At 40.1% G+C, this 13,730-nt stretch overlaps 1 protein-coding gene across 4 annotated transcripts in view; it reads left to right on the forward strand.

Moving 5' to 3' along the window:
- RARS2 (arginyl-tRNA synthetase 2, mitochondrial) overlaps positions 1-13,730 on the forward strand; it is a 33,040-nt gene that overhangs the window by 9,482 nt on the left and 9,828 nt on the right. For all 4 annotated transcript variants that reach the window (XM_078380408.1, XM_078380407.1, XM_020790494.3 and 1 more), the window contains 8 exons: positions 977-1,032; positions 2,693-2,776; positions 4,636-4,712; positions 7,835-7,993; positions 10,067-10,173; positions 10,477-10,563; positions 10,971-11,031; positions 11,869-11,945. In XM_078380408.1, coding sequence (XP_078236534.1) covers positions 977-1,032; positions 2,693-2,776; positions 4,636-4,712; positions 7,835-7,993; positions 10,067-10,173; positions 10,477-10,563; positions 10,971-11,031; positions 11,869-11,945 — 708 coding nt within the window. The remainder of the gene's footprint in view (positions 1-976; positions 1,033-2,692; positions 2,777-4,635; positions 4,713-7,834; positions 7,994-10,066; positions 10,174-10,476; positions 10,564-10,970; positions 11,032-11,868; positions 11,946-13,730) is intronic.

Genomic DNA, 13,730 nt, shown 5'->3' on the forward strand with positions numbered 1-13,730 from the left:
TCATACATTTTTGAGGCAATTTTCCAGATACCTTGCCACTCAATCCTAAATGTTAAAGGAAGTATTCTTTGGTTTTTTTCTTTTTTCACTTTTGTAAGTGTTTCTGAGGTAAACTCTTAGAGTCATCCATAAGAAGCAGCTTGACGGTATTCACCACATGCAACACAATGAAGCACTTAAGCAATCAAAGCAACTGTGATAAGGGCAACCTGGCTGTCAAGAAGTAATGAGCAACACGACAAGTGCTTTTTAAAATTCAACAATCCAAGCTCTGGAAAGAACATATGTGCAAAAAGTGTAGCTTTTCAATTTGCAATCCCAATTAAAGTAAGTCAGGAAATGAAAGTTCCATTGATTCAATGGGACTAGAAATTGGATATAGGCCATAAGTATAAACACCTTGGCTGAAATTTTGATGGTCAGGATCTGCCTGTGTAATGAGAATTACATCATTGGCAGGGGTGGATTGCCACTGAGTAAGAACTCCTTTTGTGATATGTATGAGCCACGTACACCACAAAATCACAAAAGGAAGCCTTTAATCAGTGGCAGGCTGCTGCTAATGATGTCATTCCCATTGTGCAGGCGTAGATGTGCAACAGAATTTCAGCCATTGTCTTGAGTGAATTATGGACCAGCATGTAAACCTTTGAAGTGTGGCTTGTAAACTGTTTTTGTGCTGAGATATATTAACACAACAGCCAAGTATTTGTCAAGGAAATTACCAATTCTTTTGTTTCAGAACAGAGATTCTATACAAGAATCCAAATTGTGGGGCTCTATTGTTTTCATGGTTTAGCCTGACAGTCATATTTTCTTTCTCACTTTTCATTACATGTGAGGAGCACAGAGTCTCTTGTTTGGAGACAGGGGTTTGATAAATTTATGATTAGGTGCCCACATGCCTGTGTACCTTGTTTGGATATGGGGGAGAGAACATGGAACCTCAAATCATAATGTTTACTATTTCTTGCAGTTCGCCCAACATTGCAAAGAAGTTTCATGTAGGTCATTTGCGTTCTACGATAATAGGTAAGGTATACAGAATTGTCACCTGAAAAGGAAGGCTGTCTCCTGTGCTGAGGGTCTAAGAGGCAATTCATGGGACCATCCTGTTTGCGAGTGCTTATCACTCCTGTTTGTTCAGTATATAGATATTTGGCTTTGGGTGCCAAAAGTTTGCTCCAAGGGGGTCTCTGTATTTATGATGATCCCAGCTTTTGACAGCTTGAAAAAGGAATTTGGCAAAAAAAAAAAAAGACTGTCGGTAGCCACCAGGCATAAGGAGGAGGGGAACAAAGAGAGGGAGAAGAGATTTCTAAAGTTTCCAAACAGTAGTGCAGATAAGTTTGGTCTGGATCTCAGAAGGAAACAGTATTAGAATGACTAACAAAGCAGGAACAGTTTGATATCATGATAGGATATTTTACCTCCTGCTTTCTTCAGGTTTTGCAGACAGAAATTTATTGCATCCAGGGTAGCAATTGTAAAATGTAGACTGCAGAATATGCCAGAGTGGATGGATGATGTCAGGTGTTGTCCTGTAGGTTCAAGCCACAAAGTATTGGAGTGTTTCATTTATAAATCTGGAAGTTTTTTCTTTTTCTCTCTCTAATGTTTCAGGATCTAATGGTGTTTTGCGTCCCAATCACTGGCAAATCAGATAGGCCATAATTTAAGTACTTAGTCCCTGGTTCTTGTTTCCTTGTCCAGATTGCTGGTCTCTCATAACTGGAGTGCATACATATAGTTTTGCTATTGTTTCGACCACATACTGTAGATGGCATCCAAGTCCTTTGTGATTGCAAGTGATGTTTCATTTAATATAGTAGGTGTTGCTTGTCACAGTGGTCTTAAAGGAACCTTCCTTCCTAAGATCCACACAGGTGATGGGAGTGGTTGCATTCACAAGGATGTGGTCCAGGATTTGTGACTGGTGGTTTGAGGACTACTTTTGCAGATAATCTGCCATAGATTTAAAGAGTTGTGGAAAGCTATCAAAGCAGGCATGCTGGTGGCTTTTGCAAGACATTCTTAGTTTACTCTTTTCTTAGTTTAAAATTGTCCTTAGAAGATGTTGGATGGAAATTTAGCACAATTGGAATGTGTTTTAACAGCGACTTCACTCAGCCTAGTGGTACCATTGGCCATACGCGTAGAGTGGTGTGCAGCTTGACGATACGTATCCCTATTTTGTCCATGCCTGTTTTAGCCCAGGTTAAATTCCAAGTATATTGCACTGAAATTGCAAGTTATTCAGAAATTATTGCTGCTCAGGAATGGAACTCTGAAGATCTTGGTCCAGCTGGCATCCTGGCTGCCTACATGTGTTTTGTTTATTTTTTAATTGTGACTATTTGAAAACAGAAATAATACAATTTATGTAGATTTTAGGCATTAAGGTGCTGTGTTTCCTGGACAAATAAAATACACACAGAAAGTGCAATTGCTTCCATGTTGACCTATTGTACAGCCTCCTTTTTTTCTTAGTAGCAGAAAAGGCAAGAAATTATATTTCGTGAAAACCATACTCAGACTCGTACTTTAGGTATCTCTTGAGAAATGCTTTTTATGGAGACGTTGCATTTCTTGGAAGCAGTATAGGGGGAAAGGGAGTTGATGTTCTATAAAAATAAGCATCTGGGGAAGAACTCTACAGCTGAGATCAATCGTAATTTTGATTTATGCTTAGGAAATTTCATAGGAAATCTCAAAGAAGCACTTGGACACCATGTTACAAGAATAAATTACCTAGGAGACTGGGGCATGCAGTTTGGTAAGTAATTTTTTAACATTTCTGTCTGATGGTTGGTATTGCATAGTGGAGCCCTGGGCTTTGTCAAACTTTTTCATAGTGAACCTCTTAGAGAGGAAAAGGAAAAAATGTTTTGAATATCAGTGACTTGCTCTTACAGTGGGCATAGCTTGTTACTTTTTTTGTGCTACTGTCCCCAGAATCTGCCAATAGCCATATTGGTTGGGAACTGTAGTTTTGAAAAGCAGATTTGTCGTATTCTACTTATGGTGGGCTAAAGTATGTCTTGCATAATCATGCCTCTCATTTGTATTGTGTATGTGCTAATTATGAACATTTATGTTGGTTAAGACCCAGTAAACTGTGCAAGCATTTCTGGAAACCTGAGGAAGTCTTAGTGGTCCGTCTCTGGCACTATCTTTAGCATGTTCCATGCTAAATCATTTTTGAGTATCTTTTAAGAGTGGTTTGGAACATATTGTTCAAAGAAAATTGCTAAAATCCTGTTTGTGCAACTGTGCCTGTAAAAGGGTGATGATGTCCCCAGGAAGTGTTGATTTTTGATAACTAATATATATATATATCCGTCCTGTTGCTTTTCCAGCTACTGTACTGTATAATGCCTTTCTTGTCCTGCAAACTATGGGGACTGAAATGGGAGGTGGAAGTGTTTAATTACTAAAACTTGCCACTGCTGAATGACATTATTGGCAGGTGATAATACTTCATTAACTAAAGACTTCCTCCTTCTGTCCTGTGGTTCTCATTGCTTCTGTATGATGCCAGAGATTAGCCAGGGTCAGAAAAGCCAAGGAACAGAAGCAGGAAGTTTTTAATTACTGAAAATCATCTCCTGCTGGTGAAATTATTTTTCTGCAGGTTACATGACAGGATTTCATCCTATATATTTTTTAAAATCACATTGTGTTTGATTGTCTTATGTCTGCCTGAAGTTTGCTGTCAGTCAGTATGCCTGTACTTAAATCTTGTGGATATTTCATAATTCCAAAAATGGCTTTTTCTGTGAGTCTGTGGCATTTTGTGTGTCTAGCCATTTCAAGTAGCAGCTTTGTGCATCTTGTTTATTTCAAACAACCAAAGATTACATGGACTGTTTTCCCGTACATAGTGTTAATGTTAAGTACACTAAAAGAGGAATGTGCTAATGAGTGGACTATGTTAGAGCTTGGAACATTGCCTTTTTTAAAATGGCATGCTGAAGTCACCTACGATGAAGTAGTGGTAGGATGATGCTCTGGAATCCAGTGCATCATCTTACCAATGCTATGAGTGAATGACTTGAGCATGTTCTTATCTTCAGTTGTCTTCAAAACAACTTTCAAAGTTCTGGGCTAAAGACTATAAAAGAAGGCAAATAAGTTTTGGGTTGTGCCAAAACCAAAGCAATATGATATGGCTCCTTCCTCAGCTGTCCTTCATATACCTTTGGCTTCCTTTCCTTCCACGCAGCACCAACATTCTGCCATGATTTTAAAAAACTACTTTAGGCAAAAGGGTGCACAGAAGTGGTCCCAGTTCTCCTTTTTCAATTTAGTCCCACCCACATTGCAGCCGTTCTGGCAACTCTTTCCAAAACTGGCTCATGTGACTTCTGGGTGCCACTTAAAAACTCTACCTGTCAAACTCTGCCTATCCTCTTTGCTTCAGCTGATTCAGTAAGCATCAGGATTTATAGAAGGCATCAGAGGTCTTTTGGTTATTCTAGCCTTGATATCTGTTTTATTCATTTGTAGAATATCATTGCCCTGCAAAACTAAACATACAGGGAAGTGCTGCTGCTGTTCTATATACCCTGCTCTATTCTTTAACAGTGAGAGGTATCAACTATTATATGGTTACCTAACGGCTACCTATTCCAGGTCTGTTGGGAGCTGGCTTCCAGCGGTTTGGCTCTGAAGAAAAACTGAAATCTAATCCTTTACAGCATCTTTTCGAGGTATGATTATGTACAGTTAAATAGTTTGAAAGAACTTCACTGAGCAAACTTTAAGAGACTGTCAAGATGAAAACCCTTATTAGTTTTGTTTTTTACTTTATTTCTTTTTTTAATCTTTGTATCACCAGTCCTTTGGCTCAAAGGGTACACTTTTTTGCGCATTATGAAAGAAAAGCATCGTTAAGACGGAGAACTGTGGCTTGGTGGTGTGGTTGTTCAAATGTGTCCTATGTCTAAAGCATTTTCTCGAAATGGGGATTTAATAAATGTGCCTTTCATCTTTGTTGAAAGGTGGGGAATCCCTGACCTTCTAGTTGACTTGGACCAACCCCAAGAAGCTCCAGCCAATAGGGCCAGTGGTAAGGGATTGCAGGAGTTGTCCAAAAAGATCTGGCTGAGCAAAGCTTCCCTGTACCAGAGCACTTCTTTGAACTGTTCACTCGAGGTGCATGCCAAATTTGGGCTTTGGTTCTCAGTTGTGCTTAGAAGGCTGATGGAAAATTCCATTTGTGGCTTTGCTCAATAGGTACCACAGACACAGCAGGTAAGGCATCTGGTTAGCAAATTCTTCTGTCAGTGAGATGGCCAAGAGCAGCCCACCGGAGGTTGTTGAACAGCACCTTCCAACCTTTTTTGTCATTTGCACTGCTGCCTAGAGCTAATGAGAATTTCAGTCCCACTAATATGTTGAAGGCCACACTTTGCCTGCCCTGCCTTTAGATACCCACACTTTAAAGGAACAAACATTACAAGAAGAAGAAATTAATAAACATCAAGTTATTCTCTGCTTATTACAATTGATTGGTGGTTGTTCCTGGTTTTCTGGCAGGTGGAAAAAGATTCTATTCTGGTCTTCTTCCATACATTGGAACAAGTGGTTACTGCTTGGCCTCTATTCATATATGTCCAGTTTTCCTAAACAAGGCATCCTAGGTATGTTTTGAATGGCAGTTCCCATCAGCCGCAGCCCACCTGACCTGAGATGATGGGAGTTGTCATCAGAAACGTCTGGAGATGGTCACATTGAGGACGGCTAATGTACTTCCTGGGAAAGGCGGTATTGGGCAAGGACAGCTGGTTTTTTCCCCCTGCCCCCCCCCCAAAAAAAACACCCTGTAGCATATTTTAATTTGTTTTAAAGCAATAAGCTTCTGTAAAAATTTGTAATTTATGTAAGCATTTTGCTATTTATTTCTAGTTTCAACAGTCAGCTGTTTGGTGGTTGTGGGTTTTTCGGGCTCTTTGGCCGTGTTCTGAAGGTTGTTCTTCCTAACGTTTTGCCAGTCGGAACTCTGTGCTCCCAAACAAACTGCAGCAGTGTACAGAGTGCTACTCCTGTCCTCTGAAGATGCCAGCCACAGAGACTGGTGAAACATTAGGAAGAACAACCTTCAGAACATGGCCAAAGAGCCCTAAAAACCCACAACAGCCATTAAATCCTGGCCATGAAAACCTTCATGAATACAAGTCAGCTGTTTGTTTTTAAAAAACTAATTTTAGAATATATTTGTGCTACCAACGTACATGCACTTTCTAATATTTTATTAAGCTTGGCTTTCCCTTGAGAACGGTAGTCTGAAGTGCTGAGAATTTTTTTGCTGTTGGCTATGCTTCTACACCACCTCTTTCCCAACTTTGTAGGGCTATAATTTCCAGGGTTTCTGGAAAGACAGCATAACTGCTTTTAAATGGTTAGTTATGGACACACCCTTTGTCAATAGAGCAGGAGTGTAGAATGCTCGTTTTTGGTAACTTTACTTGTACTTTTAACCTGAGAGCATTTTAGAAATCATTGTTACACAGTTTTTCCAAGTATGAAATAGTTATTCTAAAGTTTGTTTACAGTAGTTTGTATTTTGAATACAAGCAAATATTTCTCATAGCATGTGAGTTCATGCTTATGCATTTAGGGAAACACAGTCGTGAAAAGCCATTTCCTGTTTCACTCTACTTTCAAAATTGAAAACAATTTCCTTGTGTTGTGGAACACATAAGATTCTCTGACTCTTCGACTTCAATTTCTTCCGTACATTTGAACAAGTGGTAACTGCTTGGCCTCTACAATGGACCCTCTACTTACGGAATTAATCCGTATTGGAACAGTGGCTGCAGGTCGAAAAGTCTGTAAGTCGAGTCTCCATTGACCTACAATGCATTGAAAACTGATTAATCCGTAACCGGCTGTTTTTGTTCCATTTTTGTTCCATTTTGGTTTTTTTCTGGTCTGTAGCTTGATTCTCCGGCTGCAAGTCAAACCTAGATTTTGCAGCCAGAGAAGTCTGTAACTCAAAAAGTCTGTAAGTCGAGCCGTCTGTAAGTCGAGGGTCCACTGTATTCATGTATGTCCATCTTTCCTAAACAAGGCATCCTAGGTATGTTTTGAATGGCAGTTCCCATCAGCCACAGTTGATACCTTCATAACATTGGTCTTTGGTTCAATCAAATGTGAAAAGCCATTTCATGTTTGGCTCTACTCTCAAAAGTGAAAAGAATTTACTTGTGTTGTGGAACACATAAGGTTCTCTGGCTCTTCGACTTCAATTTCCATAAACATCAATCATCCTGACTAGTCACAATGAATTGTAGGGCCACAGTTTTCACACCAGTATGCCTGTTTATATTGGCATCTCACCAGTGTCTCATGCCATTAGGCACTCCCACTTTTATTAACTTTCATCTGTAAAAAATGTACTTGTTTGGGCTACAGTTCTCAGAGTACCACAGCCAATATGGCTGTTGTCCATGTTGAGTGGAGGATTCTGAGGTAGCTCAGTTGTTTAGTCATCTGTCTGTGGAGCCAGAGGTTGGGAGTTCAGTTCCCCACTCTGTCTCCTTGACAGGGCTGGACTCGATGATCCATAGGGTCCCTTCCACCCCTTCAGTTCTAAAATTATTGTTGTTTTGTTGTCCAAAAAAGCAACTCTTTCATACTCTGGACGCTTCTTACTAAGCTTGAAGGGATGGCCTGTGTGTAAAGCATGTGCTCATCATCAAACAATTTATTTTCTTTTCCTCTTTTTTTATTTTATTTTATTTCATTTCATTCTCCCCCCCCCTTTCATTTAATGAAAAGAATTAATCAATTTACACTGACTTGTACTTTTTCTGCTGGTCTTGCATAGGTCTACACACAGGTCAACAAGGCATCAGAAGGAGAGGAAAGCATTAGAAACCAGGCCCAAGATTTTTTCAGAAAACTGGAAGCTCATGAAGAAGAAGCAATGTCATTGTGGAGGCATTTTAGAGATATTAGCATTGAAGAATATACCAAAATGTATAAGGTGCTGAGTTGGACTTTTTCTTTTGATTTATATAAATGTGACTGCTGATCACATCCAGGAGGCAGTTACGTTCTTGCAAGAATTACTTTCATTATATTGTGTATTCATCTATCTACCATATTTTCTTGGTGGCATCCAGATAGTCAGAGGTCGTTGCTGGGGTTGATTTCCTTCTATTCTACTATCCCCGTCCCTTCCTCCTCAACATTTATTCTAGAGGAGTGGAGGGAGGCTCTAGAAAAGGTAGGGAGGTGGTTTACAAGGTAGAAGGAAGGAAGGAAGAAAAGTCCTCTTGCATCAGCAGAAATCCACACTTACAGTGCTCCATTTCTTTCCCTGAGTCCTGTGATGTCAACAGTTGGGAATACTGTTGAAAAATCAGCCTTTCATAATGTAGGTGGAAGACGTATTGGGTTGATCTAGAGTATCCCTTCCATTTTTAGATGGGATTGCAATCCAGCAGGAGCACTTAGAGAAACAGAGTTTCACTGATTCTTCTAATAGCCTCCACATCATATGCCATGCTGTTTTGGAGGGATCTCACACCCCTCCAAAACTGATTTTCAAGGGGCTTGAAGTTGGAAGGGGGAGTTGGCAAAAATTCCCTTTTTCAGTAGGTGTGGACTTCTTCTTGTGGGAACTTTGCATCCAAACCAGTGAGGTTACTTTGTTGTTGGAAAAGCCTTAATTCTGATAAAATGGCAAAACAGAAAGTCAGGCCTTGGTAAAGTCTTACATTCATTGGTTTTAGTACAAGTACAAGATATATTACTAAGTATATTAGCCCATTCGGTTCCTGCTACTTGCAAGACGAAGTAATGAGTAACAAAGCAGATATGTATCCATACCTTATGGTTCTAGCCAAAGACAGTCACTTCTAGGAAGAAGGAGCCTGGTCTGAGGGCATGTGACAGATCCATACTCAGTTGATGGGAGATTATCTGGTAGTCTATGTGTGTTGCTTTGACTTCGCAGTAGAAGAGGAATAAGATAGAGACATATTGCATAATCACCAGTGTTTTAGTTTGTAACCAAGGTTCCCTTTGAGGTGCGTGACGGTACATGTGTGCAGTACTTTCTCTCCGGGCCCCTCTCGGTGTTAGGCCAGAAGATGGGCCTCTCCTGCCCATAGTATCATGATTTCTTGGAGAAGGGTGGCATAGTTAAATAACACGCCTTGTGTTACACAGCACTTGCAACTAAGCTGTACAGTTGCTTGACTACCTTTTTGTTTTGTTTATTGATAACGGAAAAATGTCATCAAATGGAATTCTGTGGTAACATAGTGGGTTTTAGTACCTTTTCAATATGCAAATATTTGATGCATATTTTTCAAAATTACGAGTTTTCCCTTTTTGGACAGATCTTTACTTTGTTTTGTCCTGTGAAGCACATTGCAAACTCAGAAACATAGATTTCCAGTGGTAAATTTTGCTTGTGTTTGTGCTTTATATGAATTGGGGAAGCTCACATTAACTGTGAGGACAGTGAATTCCTCATCCATTCATAGGCTGGAGTTTCCTCTGTTTCTGTGCACAGCCTCTGTACTGCATTGTTTGGCAAATTTACAGTTGCAAGTTACAGAAAGAGACCAATGAAAACATGATTAGATGGAAATGCACATTAACTGGAACATAATGCAGTACGGAAAGACATCCAGACTCTTCATATGACTTCTGGTTTATTGTTGGGTGTTTTTTTGTCTAGCTGATGCAAGAGTTTGCACATTCATATACCAGTTTTTTTTGTGGAAATTAGGGTAAAACTGAACATAAGGGGGGCTGGGTAACTGGCCAAAACAGTGGAGCAGAGCAAATTAAATGTGACTACCTCAACATTCATAAATGACATACTGAAATTCTCCATAATATAAATTATATTAGTTCTGCCAGATATCTCCTCTTTTAATAATCTCTTTTAAGTATTTGTTTATTGCCGAAGAACTGTTTGCATATTTGCCCAGTCTAACTAGATTCATTTAAGGTCTCATGTGTATCATCAGAGTTTTAGAGAAACAGAGGTAGCTACTGCCTTATAACATTGATTTTCTGTTATTTTTATGGGACCATGCAGCGTCTTGGAGTCAGGTTTGATGAACATTCAGGAGAATCATTCTATCACGAGAAAAGTCAAGAAGTTCTAAAGTTATTGGACACCAAAGGACTCCTAAGGAAAACAAAGTAGGAACAAGTTGTTTTATTTGCAATTTCTGAAACCGTACACTGGCTCAAATTTCCGTTGCTTACTTACATCTGAAGAGGGAAACAACATAATCAAAGTCCCTACTTTGGTGCCTCATAGGAGGTGATCCTGCACCACCACAGTTGTACATAACTTTCATTCTAGAGGTTTTTGGAAGCTAAAGCAATTTATTTTACTGGGAAATGAATGTAGCTGTAGAAATAGATACCAAGATATGAGACACTGAATTGCTTGTTGCATGCAGTTTCCTCTGTACTTTTTTTTGAAACTTTTGTTTTTAGGGAAGGAAAAGGAGTAGTCTGCCTTTCAGAAAAAGAAGATCCAGTTCTTGTGATGCGTAGCGATGGAACCTCACTCTACCTAACAAGGCAGGTACCTTGTCTGATGGTTTGGGGGAAATTTAAATAACTATACCCAACTGTTGTTTTACAAAAAAGAAGAAAAGAGTGACAGTTAAAGAAGTTGATAGAAATGCATGATGCTAAGAGAAGAAGTTGAGATTTCTAAAATGTTACTTAAAACCCAACAGCCTTTTCCTTGTTCTTTCTGTTAAAGAAAGAAACCAACCCAGCATCTATGATGAGAAAGGTCTTTAGCCTGGGTGCCGCAATGCAAAAAGCCTTGTTTTCACAACGTAGCTTTGCTCCATGTAACTATCTAATTTTGACCGGAAAATCAGTTACAGAACAATTTGCAGTAGCAGTCTGTTGTGGGAGAAGTACATTTTGTTTTTTTGAAATGTTTATTTATTTTTTTCCAAATATTTTTTTTTCAGGGACCTTGCCGCTGCCATTGATAGAATGGATAAATATAATCCCAACGCTATGATCTATGTGGTAAGTAATTCTGGGTTCCTTGCAGACTGTTTTATTTAGAGCAGGGATGGGGCACCGATCACCTTCTGGAAGTTGTTGGGCTACAGTTTTCATCCTCTGCCACCTTTGGTTGTGCTTAGCTAAGACAGATGGGAAGGGCAGTTCAGCATGGGGAAGGCTATGCTTTCTCCACCCTGGTTTAGAGTGAATGCTGTTGCAGATATCAGAAGTGCTCCCAGGAGCTTTAAAAAAAACTGAGCTGTTATGGGAGATGTATATATATCTACCATCACAGCAGCAGTCCTGTTTCTCCTTAGTCTTTCTCTTGCTGCACGGCTGTCTGGCAAAACAGGCAAAACAGGCATAACAGCGACATCATTTCCCATACTTTGCTTTGTTCACCATTACAGGAAGATCCAAGCCCTGTACAACTTAGATCCAGGCTTAGCTGGGCATGGTATGCCTCTGTATGACCCTTTCTGGGTGCTTGGATTTTCAGGCAAGGTCTTTCTCTGGATTGAACACTCATACAGGCGCATTTGCTAAGGACATAAGGGCCTTTTTGGTAGTTGCTCCTGGACTGTGGAACTTCCATCCAAGAGAGCCTAAGACCTGGGCTGCCCCCTTCCTGTTCTTAATGGAAGATCTTTTAAGGATGGATTTTATTTTTAAGAATAATTCATTAGTAGTGGTCATTTTAAAATAAAGTTGTCTGTCCTCCACCCCCAGTGTAAGATCTATCCAGTTTCATGGCATTCCCCTCCTCTTGGATACTAAGTAGGACCACTGGGTTTGTGTGTTTGACTATAGCATGCTTAATCATTGAAATACATTGAATCATTTTCCCCCTCCTCCAAGACAGATAAAAGCCAGGCTTCTCATTTTCAACAAGTGTTCCAAATACTGAAGTTACTGGGTTATGAATGGACTGAAAGGTAAATGTGGACATGCCTTAATTTTTATATACATACCCTAATCATTTAAAGCTATGTTCTGGAAAGGTATGGGTAGTCACGGTAAAGGCTGCTTGGGGAATGTTTTGTAAGTCCAAGGATTGCAACTCATTTTCATAGATGGGTCATTTGTTCCATATGCAGCACAGTATTTGCATTCAATTGAAATGAATCTATCTACCACACTAGGCTGTCATATTCTTCCAGTGTAGGGCTATGAAAGGCTTCTTTTAAGATGTTATCGGGCAGGATGGGTCTGAATGGGGCTGAAGAGAATTAAAATCCAATGTTTCCCCAGCAGTGGTTTGGAAATTTAGGCTGAAATCCTATTGCACGGCTCTGCAAGTGCGACACGGAGAGCAGCAGCTGCAGCACATTGCTGCTCGTGAAGGGCTTCTTTTCAGGGTGCATGCGACTTCACTGCATTGTGTGTGAGCCCCCTGTACCCCAAAACCACCAGAGAAAGCTTTTCATCCCTGGCAGTTTTCTGTTGAACCTGTTGCTGCTGCACGTGTCGAACTGCAGAACAGGATTTCAGCCACTGTGTTAAATTATGGTCCATATTCAACAGTGAAAGGCCAAAATACCTGTGATGTGGGAGATCTGCTCTTGGTTTTCCCTGTTGCTTTAATTTTTGTTTAAAAGCAAGCATGTGTGGTCTGTGCTGGGTCCAGATAGCTGGACTTTCATTGTGAGAGTTTACATGTGGGGGGGTGGTGAAATCAATCCTTGCTGTGCGGACGTGTTAAACCTTCCTAATCTAAAATGCCCCTCTAGAAGTGACAATTGGTGGGTGGACAAGCTTATGCATTTGCCTACAATTAGTTAGCGTAATGTGGAATACTTGCATTCATAAGCTGTGTTAAAAAAAAAGTAAAGCACTAGATTTCAGTCATTAAACTAAAATGAAATTAAACCAGTTGAACTTAAACGGCACACAGTATATGTAGGGGGAAATCAAGAAAGGTTCTTGCTGTCTTCTGTGTTCCTTGAGGATACATTGCCATTGGCTTGCTTAAGCCTCTTTTATACTCACTGAGGTTAGAGGGATACCCATTATTATTATTAGAGCTCATATAAGAATCTTTAGACTCAGATAGTTTTAAAGAAGGGGTAGGTGGAGAGGTAGCCCGGGATCTATTGGCTGAGCCTTGAGCAATTTGTATAGCTCACCAAAGATGCCTGGGTCCTAGTTGTTTAACAATAGCAACAACATTCTCAGAGCACTGAGACTTTAGAAGCCAAGAAAACACAGAAGACGAGCAGGAACTGATTTTTGTGTAAAGCAATTGTGTGTTGTTCTGGAAGTGAAAACAAATTTGTGGGCTGGGATGCACTCGAAGATGCCCTGTGCCTTTTCAATTCTTTCTTAGCCATTGTTTGTGTATAGCTGTACATAATTGGTGCATCTCAGCTTTTGGGAAACACTGGAGTGGATATCCCATAACATGCTGCCTTATCCTGAGTCAGACTCCTGCTCTAGCTGGACCATTATTAACAACTCTGGCTGACAGCGCCTCTCCAGGGTTTCAAGCAGGATTCTTGGAGAGGTCTCTAGTGTTTCCTAGCACTCCCCCACCCAAATGATAATCAGTGTAGTGTAGTGGATAGAGTGATAGACTAGAACTCAGGAGACCTGGGTTCAAATCCCCACTTAGCCATGGAAGCTCACTGCCGATGTGGAACTGGTAAAATGAGGTGTCTCATTTAGCTTGAAAGCCCTACTATGATCGCTGTAAATTATTTCCAGCCTGAGGGCACATAACA

Source organism: Pogona vitticeps, chromosome 1, assembly GCF_051106095.1.
Source record: "Pogona vitticeps strain Pit_001003342236 chromosome 1, PviZW2.1, whole genome shotgun sequence".
NCBI lineage: Eukaryota > Metazoa > Chordata > Lepidosauria > Squamata > Agamidae > Pogona > Pogona vitticeps.